General features: G+C 36.3%; 1 protein-coding gene across 1 annotated transcript in view; it reads left to right on the top strand.

The window, feature by feature from the left end:
- The first annotated feature begins 10,730 nt into the window (after positions 1-10,730).
- LOC129725493 (G-protein coupled receptor Mth2-like) overlaps positions 10,731-12,394 on the top strand; it is a 57,689-nt gene continuing 56,025 nt past the window's right edge. The window contains exons 1-2 of the mRNA XM_055681417.1: positions 10,731-11,087; positions 11,149-11,281. Of these exons, the coding sequence (XP_055537392.1) occupies positions 10,803-11,087; positions 11,149-11,281 (418 nt within the window). The 5' untranslated portion in view covers positions 10,731-10,802. The remainder of the gene's footprint in view (positions 11,088-11,148; positions 11,282-12,394) is intronic.

Genomic DNA, 12,394 nt, shown 5'->3' with positions numbered 1-12,394 from the left:
CTTCGGTGCATTTTTTTTATAATAACGGTCTGTGGGAGCACCGTGATCAGTTTTTATTACGCTCTAACAGCAGGTTGAGAAATTGTTCAAGAAAAGGGGTTGTTTCAAACTTTTCGGAAACCTTTACCTTCGAGACATCAATTGAGTCTAAGGTCATGGAAGCAAACATAAATTGCTGTTATTATCTTTTGAAATCTGACGCAATCTTTGCCAGTTTTATTTCCAATTTTACAGAATGTGTACCAGTATAGAAAACAAAGACGTAGTCTCACGTCAAAAATCTTCCGAAGCAGTTCCACAGCCTATGCCTCTATTGGTTTGATCCTTTTCCTTTCGAATGATTTTCTTTCGATGCTTTAAAAAAAAATTAAAAAAAAGCTTCAAAATATGCAATCTGTTTTTTTTTTGGCTATTTATGGACTCTACAAGAAATCACCTAGGGGGCCAATTTACTTTGATGTTAACATTTTCAAACACTTAAAAGCAGTTTTCCTTTGTGTGAATTTGTTCAAAGTTACAAAAGCAACTAATTCACGCGAGCTATTTTGTAATCAAGAACGGTTTTCAAGAGCAAACTGCTCTGAATATTATTTATTATGTACATAAATTGATAATTCTTCTGAGCCCACATATTTTCGAATGGAAGGAAATACCGAAAATGTTGGAAAAATTATTATATTATAATTATATGAAACTATCTCATAGTCGTAGGATGGAATGGGTCAAACTCAGGACAAAAAATAAATCTAATGTATAAACATAATTGAACGGAAATGAACTTATTTGACGAAAACAAATATTAAAAATGAATAATTAATTTTCTAATTTTTCTTTGCTAGTTCCTCCATAACCAAAGCTATTAAAGCATTCTATTTTCTCTCTGTGCTCCCTAGACCTTTCCCTGCTTCGCTGCTCCTTTTTTACTCACTTGTTCTAATACACTCCCAAAAACTGGGAGGCTACGTCCATTTTTGCCTTTTTGGCAGCTGGGGTTGAAACCGTTGTCGATTGTTGAGAGGACTCGTCGGATAAACCATCAATTTCCGGTGTGCCTTGACTTTCCGAGGCATCAGTGTTGGTTCGTTTGCGCTTCATGGATGCTGATGTTAGAAGTACCTCTGGTTCAATTGAATCATCAGCCGCAGCGATTTGCGGCATTTGTTTGTCATAGGGCGTTGTAATCAGCGTGCTACCCGATGTTCGATTATTTTTAAGTGTCGTTTTATCGAACTTTGTAATTTATATATTTAATAACGGCTTTTACCCGTTAACATTCAAGTTCATTAAGGCAGACAATGTGTGCAGCAGGGTAAGCGAAAAATAAACGAACTGAAAATATGATACAGATTTGGAAAAGTCTACCACATCCAGACGGGACATGAACCCGCAATCTCTTTGTCTCCGGAATGGTGTTTTAACCAATTAAACTACCGGGACGGTGGTACTTTTCCACAATTTACATGCGTATAACATTCCACTGCCGACTTATTCTGTTGCTCATTCCCAACTACACACACTACTGTGCAAGCCTTATTAATACGACTAACAGGAATGTCTCATCACACACAGAAGAGTCAGCTGACACTGATAACTCTTATAGACCTGTGTGATCGAGACCAAAGTCAGTCTGAGTCGTGCCTGCAACAACAGAAGGTGCTCCGTAGGGCTAAATTTTTACGAACTAATTTTTATGATTAACAATGGCTTTTACCCATTAACATTTAAGTTCATTAAGGCAGATGAAGTGTGCAGCGCCAAGTTGGTTTCGAATCTTTTTGGCAATAAACTCCCACATTTTCCTTTTATTTTTAAATTTTTTCAATGGTCCCACAGAATCCATATATTGTATGTACAAGTTGAGCAAAATATGAGTTTGCTCCTCTGTCCACGTCATTACTGTTTTTGATGTGGTTGCTTGTTTGCTGGTACCGGGAACATGCACATCGGTCAGGGCTGATATTTGAACCTGTAGACCGAAAAATTCAGCCATGTCAAGATCGGAATCTTGTCTAACAATTGTAATGGCTCTCATGGTCTCAACTTGCAATCGCGGATTTTAATCAGCTCACATACCATTTACGATTAGGTGTCCTTTACTGGGCACGATACTACCAGCAAAGCACAACATGTACTCAATAGGTCCAACAAGCTAAACATATTTTCCATTTCGTAACATATTTGAACCCAACGGTTTGCAACTGTCGTGATGTTACTGAAGTTTTATCAGAAAATTTTTTAACAAGTAAGCTCAGAACGGCAAAAAGACGGGCCAGTTGAAAATTGTCGAAAAACGGTACCATCCCGTTCAAAAGGTACGTCTGGTCAGCATAGACAAAATGCTTACTCGATTTGTTACGGAGCAGCACGCTACCGTTACCATGCAATGTGTTGCTGCCAAATTCATCCAGAACCATAACATATTCGTGGAGGTTGTTGGTTGATGGTCCTTCCATTTGGCAGAACAGAAAATATTTCAAATTCACCAGAACTTCAGAATAACGAAAAAAAAAAGAAAATTGTGCGCGAACAAAAGAGCGAAAAAAGCCAAACCGATGTGAAGAAAGCTAATTTTTAAAGTTGGTGCAGTGAGTGGCACTTCCTTTAATAAGATGCAGTCTCTATACGGTAACGGGCAGCATCAGTAGTAGATGCATCATGCATCCAATGAAAATTGCTTCATTTTAACAACACACCAACGCTCTGGATAGCTGGCGCTCAAAACACATGAGTGTTAAAACAGCGTTTCTTTGTTGTAACTATCACAAAGAATACCTTATTCGCACTGTCAGTGATAACGCGAAGATGTGATCAGCATCTTATCCGATACTGATTTAAACAGCAAAATGTTCAGGATAAATTGAATGTCTAATTGAAGAGTTAATATTTTTGACGTAGGACTACGTCTAACCGCACTATATCGAGATACATTCTGAGGAAACTAAAAACCAAGATCATAACGTCGGAATGAAAGATTTCAAACGGTAATACTGATGTAACCACATGATGGATCACAATAATCAATATGTCGTTGGATTTATAAAATAAATGACAATTTTGTGATTTTTCATAAATCATTGTTACATAATTGTTAAACAGTGAAAATTGATAAAAAGTTTCAAGGTCGTATTTTTACGAACAATGTACCAATCACATGCGAGCACACCTGGCACAGACTTCATGAGTGGACACCAACTGCCTGCTATGACAACCTCTATTCAGTGGCAAAAAAAAATTTGGCAGAATCTCCCCGTCCCAATAGGTCAACTAATATTTTCTTCTATGAACCTAGACTATTTTGATGTCTTTATAGTAAAGCTTTTTCGGATAGGTCGTAACAACCTCGTTTATCAGACAACTAAACGATCTGTTGTGGAATCTTATTAAAACTGATGTCTTGCAGGAAAACATGCTGACACAGGCAACAGTACTGCACCGAGCCATGTATGAGAAAACGGTCGCTCGTCGTCAGTGCAGTAGCACTCGATTGCCATTTGTGTGCAGTCAAGCCAAGTGGAATCAATGTAGCTGCTGTCGGCGTGCAGTGGTGCGTGTTCGCACACTATGCTGTGCGACCGGGGATAAAAAAAATTCTGTACGCAACAGTATATCCCGACGTTGGATGTTGCATCCAATATGTGATTACAACTGAACGGATTTTGACCACCAATGCTTTGATCGAACGACGACGGTTGCCAAAGCATGTGATACAATAATTGGCATATCATTGTACATTGTACGATGAACAGTAAATTAGTAAAAAGTTCAGTTGAAATCCACTTCTTCTAGTTCAGTTTCGCAGCTTTCAACCAATCACGAGCTCGCTTTATATAGCTGCAACAGATGTTTGCTCATCGTTTCAAAGTGCTTATTGTATTACTACCCCTGAACAGATTTCAAACACCGATGTCTTAATCGACAGGTAGAATATTGCGAAAGATTGTTATATAATAATTAAAATATCTCTTCAACAAAAGTTGTGTTAACGTTCTACTAATCAGAAGCTTGCTACCCCGTTGCTCGTTTTCTTTTGGTTGTCGTACCGAGTAGATGGCATTTGAACTGCAACTGTAGCAATTTGCATATCCATGTTTAATGATAAAAACTTCTTTCAAATTCCTAATATTAGAAGTTGCATTGGGTCTGTTTTTCTCAGATTTATTTAAATGACCAACTATAGGCTATTTAAAAGACAATAGAAAACCAATGTGCCTCGTAAAGATTTTTAAACAAATAGCTCAGATAGCTCGTTTAAGCTGTACTGATGGTTATATTTTTCCAGTTGAATAAATTTAATTCAATATGACAATCCTAGTTGCATTACGCGGTTGTGGTATAGAGAAAACCCGAATTATATGCATCTTGACGTTAGGTTTTAAACATTCATATTCGTATTTTTCAATTACAAAAATATTACATCAGCATCTGCAAGAAAATATTACTAAACATATAAAGACAACCTGTCGCACAACACAACATATAAACACAACCGTGTAAAGATACTAAACATATGAACACAACCTGTCATTGCCAGACTTGTAATTGAACAACATTATGCAAACATCAGTTGGAGAGGTTAATGTGTTTACCAAACCGAGCTAGGTTTATTTTGAAGGAAACAGACGGATGACTTTTAAATATGGCATTTTGTTGTTTGATTTTTCATTGATTTCTTACAACTGATTAATTTTTTTCTGGTTCTGTTAATGAATAAATGTTTCAATTGGCCTAAAATGAAAAAAAAAAAAATGACTGTTAAATGTTACATCCTCATAAATTCCAATGTCAATTTCAAAATTTTTGTGAATATAGATTTTCCACTAAAACTGCAACTCTTTATCGTCACTTTTCCAACGAACTTGTAAATACAGGATTTTTTTATGTGACTGCTTTGCTAAGCAGTTGTAAGAAACTGACAATGATACTGCTTTGAAATCGGTGAGTGAACTATCTTTCACAAGCGCAACTGAAGATGAAAGAAAGTTTGCTTTCTACTAAATCGTTCTTAATTAAGACCTATGTGAAAAATTGTCTTATCGCGTGTTGAAGAAATTTGACTGCATTTGGATGAAAGGTATTCATCAATGTTAAAAACAGTATTTTTTTCTTCTTAAATAGATGTCGGCAAATAATTAATCTAAATTATTTTTTTAAAATAAACGCTTTTCTTTTTATGACTTTCTGGTGGCATATGACCTTAACAATATGTGGCCACCAATGAACTAGTTTTAGGACTGAAAATTGTTAGAGGTGTCGTTTGATGGATTTAGGCTCAATAATCTGAAAGTATTCGGAACGCAACGTCCGCATGAAGCCTTCAACGACCCAGACACTTGATATGACCCTTCGGAGTAATTAGAGGTATAGCACGGTATTAAGTACTGCTTTGATCATGTCTATTTTGGTTTCGGTTTCGGCAACATAATGGACAAAATGCCTTTCTCTCGGTGGTTGTTGAGTTAAAATTGTTTAAAAGCAAAACAAGAAAACTATAAATTATGATCAAACATAACCGCTCGTTTTTGGCATATGTGTGCCAAAGTCAAACCGTGTCGAAAGTGAAACGTGGTCAAATCGAACAAAGTCTGAATTCTCTAAATGAAATAAAAAACTGTCGTAGTCCTACGTCAAACATGCAGTCGTGTCTTGGATACCACCCTCGTACTATTTTAACTTAAAATTACACTTCATTTTAAATGATGGAACAGTTATAAATTTGACTTCATCTCCTTGCCTCAGAACGTACTGAATTATTTTTTCCTTCAGCAACATGCAACACCCGAACAGCTTTCAATCATAATTAAACCTAAAAAATTGTCAAGTCTTAATATGGCAAGCAATTATTTTATTGAAATTGGTAAATCCTTGTTGAAACGCCGATATCAATTGATCTGATTGGTCGTTATATGATTGCTTTCCCAGGCACGGTCGACAGAATTATAGACCTAGTAATTTTGAATGTGCTACTTGGCCCATATAAGAGCCTGTTTCACTCGAAACTGCTCATATTAGTTCCAGACAGCGCTACAATCAGAAGTAAAATGTTATTTTAATCTGCACGCACTCTGACTGCTGACGTGTATGAAGGGTAATAGAAGTGTACCGCTGCAATCGTAGACGAAGAAACTTGCGGCGCGTTGCTACACATACACTGTACGGTACTGTTGCTTTATCATGTTGCATGTTTTCTTTCAAGACATAAGTTTTCATTACGTTCTAACAGCAGATTTAGAAATTGTTCAAGAAAAAGGGTTGTTTCAAACTTTTCGAAAAAGCTTTACCTTCAAGACATCAAACTTGTTTAAGTTCATGGAAGCAAACATAAACTGACCCGTTGGGACGGGGAGGCTTTGTCAAATTTTTTTTGATATTGATAAAGATAATATGGTTGGTGTTAAGTCAGACCGGACCAAGTCGCAAAATTGGAAAAAAACGAGTTAATGATAGCATTGAATCAAGATTTACTTGAGCTACATCACACAACAGCCAGAGTTGATTTATCTCTCAAATAGCATAACTTCTGGCATATTTTTTCTGAATGATCAAAGAAAAGCAATCATAGAGCGCAGTCAGAACGAACCAAGTGTTGAGTTATTGGCAACTATAACCCAATCACTTGTTGGTGAAAATCAGCAAATAGACGAATATTCAAGCGATTTTTTAGATTTATCTTTATAAGAGGATACTTTCTTCCATCATTCATCGGAATCATGTATGTTTACACACAGAAATGTACTTGAATGTATTTTTCGTCGAATTTTGCTATCGCTACGCTGACCATATATCACGCTTTATAGTATTCAGACAGAGTGGACCATGTGCCAAGCAGAAAAAAGTTATAATTACCGGAATAATTTGCATAGGTTTGAAGTCAGCATAAGTTGATTTCAAAGCTGCCAGGCACCATATAAAAAAGTTCCAGTACTCGTTAGCCAAACGAGTATACTTTAGGGGCCATCCACATACCACGTGGACAGATTTTTGACGATTTTTAACCCCCCCCCCCCCCCCGTGGACAAATGCCCATATAAATTCTTTTTTTTTTTGTAAGGACCGTGGATATTACACAACCCTCTCCACCCCCCCAAGCTGTCCACGTGGTATGTGGATGGCCCCTTACCAATAAAAGAAAAAAGTGTAAATGGTCCACTATGATTGAATATATAACTAGAAAATGTTAGTCTTTAGTGTGAGTAACACGAAAATTTCCATTTCTAAGAACAAGTTCCGAAATATATTTAAACCTCGGGGAAATTTAGTTTTGCATCAAAATACACAAAAAAATTATGTATAGAAACCAAGGCAGAAAAAAAAGTCAATTTTTGTTGCACTGTGTAAGGGGCCATCCACATACCACGTGGACAACTTGGGAGGGGGGGGGGTCGGGGTGTTGTGCAACGTCCACGGTCCTTACAAATACTACAAGATATACAGCCCTAGGTTTGTATGAAATGGTGACGTGGGACTGAACACTGTAATTAGGGGATTTTTGGTTACAAAATATACAGAGTCTGCAGACAGAATCAATGTGTTTGCTCAGCGACTGTACGTATTTTTATTTTCAGCCTCCCCTGGAAATCAATTTTTGATATATATTCAAGAACACTCGAAAGAATATCGTTTATATCTGACGATATTATGCCAGTAGTATTTTTTTGTGCAAACAACATGTATTTGACAAGGCACAAGCATATCGTGCTTGTTGAAAAAGCACCAAGAATTTCTCATAATGCGTCAAAGTCAGAATTAACTTTATATCTTCAAAATGATACTTACGTTATCATAATGAATGGGTCTTATTTAACTCTAAATAAATCAAATCTATAATATGGATCTTACATTCAAAATGATATGGAAGCCCTTAGAAAGGTTCATTAATTGGCAAACATAAAAAGATATTTTAAACAAAATTATTAACAAGTTCCAGCAAAAAAATCGTAGCAATGCACAATTACATTTTTATTTTTTGCTTGACATTTTTTTTTCATTTGTCTACAACTACATTCGTTGTATTACGAAGACAAGTAATATACGTTTATTATGGTAAAGCTTAGAATAATAATATACAGTCGAATCCCTTTATAACGACACTTTTTATAGCTATAAATCTCGCTATAGCGACATTCTCAACAGTTCCTTCTGTTTTATACTAAAATTCTTCGTTTTATTGAGACATTTCGTTATCACGACCTTCCTCTATAACGACATACCAAACTAATACTTACACGCAAAAGTTGAAGTCTTGTACAATCATTGTGTCTTCCCGATTCGCACAAATGTTGCACAGAAATCGCACAATAAATGTGTGAAACGCATAACGCAACAGTTGTTCTGCGAATACATTGACATAGAATGAAATCAGAATATGTATCATACACCGACACTTTATTTCTCACGTCGAGTGTATTAGTGACTGCACGCGCTTTTTTATCAAGCAACGAGAGAAATTTCTCTCGCTCGTAGAATTTCCATGTATGTGCGACAAGACTAGACTAGTCACATACAATTTACAGGTTTCTCCTTCGCTTCTCTTTCGGTTCGGATTGCGACGCGCAAGGCGATATCTCGTTGCTTCACGAAATGAGCGAGACACCCGTGCTGTACATACTTGATACCAGTATTGTTAGTCTCTCACTTATACTGTCGGTGCGTGCTTGCTGCTATTCAGAGGAATGCATGAAGAAGAAAATGTATCTCGAAAGCGTGTGTGCAAAAAAACTTGAAAAGCGTAGCATATGTCTCGTCCTCAAGCAGAAAGGAGGAGAATGGTTTTGCTTCTCGCTCGCTTTGCAATGCTGCTTGATACCAGTTGAAACTGTTTAGGTGTAGTAGTTTGAAGCTGCCAAATACATCTAAGAAACGCTAGAGCATTAATTGCGTTATGCCCAACACGCAATCATTGTACTAGTTCCGAATTACATCAACAATTGCGCTGAAAACGCACAATTTTGTACTGGTTTGGCACCATCCAACTTTTGCGTGTATCATTCTTTATTGCGACAATGGTACAATCGAATTTCTCTATAACGACATTGCCAAATCTATAACGACATTCTCAACGCTACCTTCTGTTCTACATATGCAAAAATTCTTCGTCTTATTGCGACATTTCGCTATAACGACAGTCCTTTGCGATGTCGCTATAAAGGGATTCGACTGTATCATCTAACAATTTTGAAATGTAAAAAGAGATTTTGTATGAATCCTAGTAAATGAACAAAAAAATCACAAGTATTCGCAGGCTCTTACTCTTCCATAAAAGTATATATTTAAGAATTCACTCTTTCGATACTATCCGGTCACGATTATTTAGTGAATATTGAAGAAAAAATTAAATAAATATCCGTTGCAAAAACCTACAATTCTTGTTGAGTAATTTATGGTAATCATATTTATGAGATAAACTTTCAATCACCATCAACAGCAGCATTGCAGTTTTTCCTCAATTGCACACGAATAGAAATGTACGAACAAAAGTGTACGACTGCAATACGAATAGTACCGCTGCAGTACGAATAGAAGTGTACCGCTGAAATGTACTAATAGAAGAGTACCACTGCAATCATAGACGACGAGAGACCTGCGGTTCTTTACTCCACTGGTACTGTTGCTTTTACTGGCATGTTTTCTTTCAAGACATCAGTTTTTATTAGGCTCTTTAGAACCTAACACGCAGGTATAGAAATTGGTCAAGGATGGATAATGTTTCAAACTTTTAGGAAGACTTTTACCTTCGAGACATCATATTAGTCTAAGTCTCAGCTAAGAGATACTTGGGCCTGAAGCTGACTGGAAAGGTACGTACGGTCTCTATCATAGAGCATTTTCAGCACTTTTCGAGTTGTTTTATATAGTTTATTGTCAATTTTTAAATAATTTACATGTTCTGAAAAATACTACTTTAAATCGGTTATTTATCACGTTTCTCCTTTCTAGTAGAAAGACGAAACTTCACAATTAGGTGTGTATATACCTGCTAAAATGTCAAGGTTGGTTAGCAAAATAAGCCAGTTTTATGGTGCATGCTGTGTATGGTAGCTGTGTACCGGTTTTAAATTCTAATTTATACAGTCAACCTTAATAGTCGCTCCCATGACTTTGAAAGTAAAAGAAACCTTTTTTTCGGATTGCCGGTTCTCATAAATTGCTGTTTTCAGGCAGAACAACGCTACGCGTGCGAAAAATGTGTTTTGTGGTTGCTCTTCCACGGTGCTTGAGACAAAAGAAAGATCTGCATGCTTGGATCATGCGAGATGATCTCAACTTAACTAGTCCAGCTTCAATTGTGCTTTGGCTTTTAAAACTATCCTGCGACTCTCTTATCGAAAAGTTGACTAGTTGCCTTCTAAGACGACAGTCAAAAAGTGAGAGTGCCACTGGCTATCGGCTAGCTTCGGGTTCCGAAGGTTCGGCTACCGATCTTCTCCCACACCGTTATCAACCAATCAATAAAAATGTGAAGTTGTGGTCTAAGATCGACCAGACCCAGGGCTGTACGCTGGGGTGCATGGAGTGTTTGGTTCGTTGTACGCAAAAATATATGGTTTTTCTTACGTTTTGTCTGCTGAGCAGTGACATAATAACGGTTACTAACGTATCACAAAATTGTTATTTGAAAAATGCTTCTCGCAGAGATATTTTTCGTCTTGGGTCTTGGATTATCAACCCAACGCTGGTTCTACGCTAAAACCGAAAGTGAACTGCCATGTGATTTTTTGGATTCGGTGAACATCACAGATGGAGCGAAGACTAGTGATGGAAGAATTGAACATGAAGGTATTGTTTATGAACAGCAAAAATACGGAATGCTCAATTACAGTTATGACTGCAGTGGACAGACAGTTGATGTATCGAACAATATTCGCGGTTGTGTTTGTCATGTGAAATCTTGCTTTTATGTGTGCTGTTCTCAAAAAGACATTTTGTATGATTCCTCGTATCCAACGTGCCTAAATAATCTTTTAGAGGTGCGTGTTAACGTTTCAAACGAAATTGTCGATTTAGCATCTGACCCAGGCTTTTTCAAAGCACTGCGTGTTCCCAACTGTGAAGCAATACACGCACATTTGAGTGAATGGAAATTAGATCGGGTAAGCTAGTTGCTGTCCATGTTAAATTCTTTTGTCTTGATATGTTATTTCTGGTTTTCAGACCGGTTTTGTGAACTCGGTTGGAGCTGTGAAAATTGAGCAGGAAGAATATTGCTTGCATGTCGATGAAAATAATAAGACTGCGGATTTGTTTTTCTGTCCAGAGGAAATAGTTGATACAGCTAGAGCTAGCGGTAAGAACACTGATGATTTTTTTATTAAATAAGCTTCTCTATAAAAAATGGTTTAAAAAATATGCGAACATCTAATCAACCATTTTGATTTGAATAAAACACGTACTTTGGTAAGCAAACTCATAATTTTACACAGAAGGAGAATTTTGTAGGTTCAGAAGCATTTTTTTTCAACGGGCCTACAAGTTTTGACAAATGTTCCTTTCGAAGCATTGTAACTCAGAATTAATAATTACCGCTTTACTGGTAGTAGAATGTTGTTCAATAGCACATAAAAATAAACATTAAATTTCAATTTAAAAAAAAAGAGTTGAATTTTTTTTAAATTTTTTTTAAGAAACTTGACGTTAATACCCAACTATTAAAAAAAAGTTCAGGATGGAGAATAAAAATATTTTTTTTATGGTAGATTAATTTTTTTATGAAAATTATAATTCAAACATTTTTCAAAATATTTGTATTCTGATAATTTTAAAAGATGCAGAGAGTCATTTTGTATCAAAAAGCTCTTGGTAGTAAACATTCTAAAGGCATTGGTTATCGAGTTAATTTGAATTTAAGCTCCAAAAATTATTAATATTTCGGAAAATACACGTTTTTCTTAATTTGTCCATGGTTCTCCAGCAAAAACCATAAGTTCATTGGAATGCTTGATCAAAAATATACAATTCATTCTTTGAAAACAAAACGATTGGATCAAGCGCTAAACCTTAGCCTACCTACACGTTCCCCCTTGCCGAATGTTTTATAAAAAAAATATGTTTGTCGTGCAACACTACCTACTTGTTTACTAATAATAACCGTTTGTAAAGTACGCAACCAATAACTACTGGGTTACCTATAATATCTGTTTTCGTATATAAATACGATTGCACTACTCCAGATGTGTTAGTAACAGTTTGCATTTGTGAAGATGAATAAAGTGAAAATGGAATACACCAAGCCCAAATGCTGTAAACCTTTTCCTGATCATCAGTGCTCATCAAGCTTACGCAAATTAAACGAAAACGTTTTTGCAAAATTAAAAATATTGAACAGTCAAGCTCATTTTAATACGGCTTTATCAATTTGTGGTTCGTGTAGTTATTGGAATAATAGTCAAGCCACCATTCA

The sequence above is a fragment of the Wyeomyia smithii genome, chromosome 2, assembly GCF_029784165.1.
Source record: "Wyeomyia smithii strain HCP4-BCI-WySm-NY-G18 chromosome 2, ASM2978416v1, whole genome shotgun sequence".
NCBI classification, from domain to species: Eukaryota; Metazoa; Arthropoda; class Insecta; order Diptera; family Culicidae; genus Wyeomyia; species Wyeomyia smithii.
The sequence above is the reverse complement of the archived record's forward strand: the minus strand, read 5'-3'. Positions and strand labels throughout refer to the sequence as shown.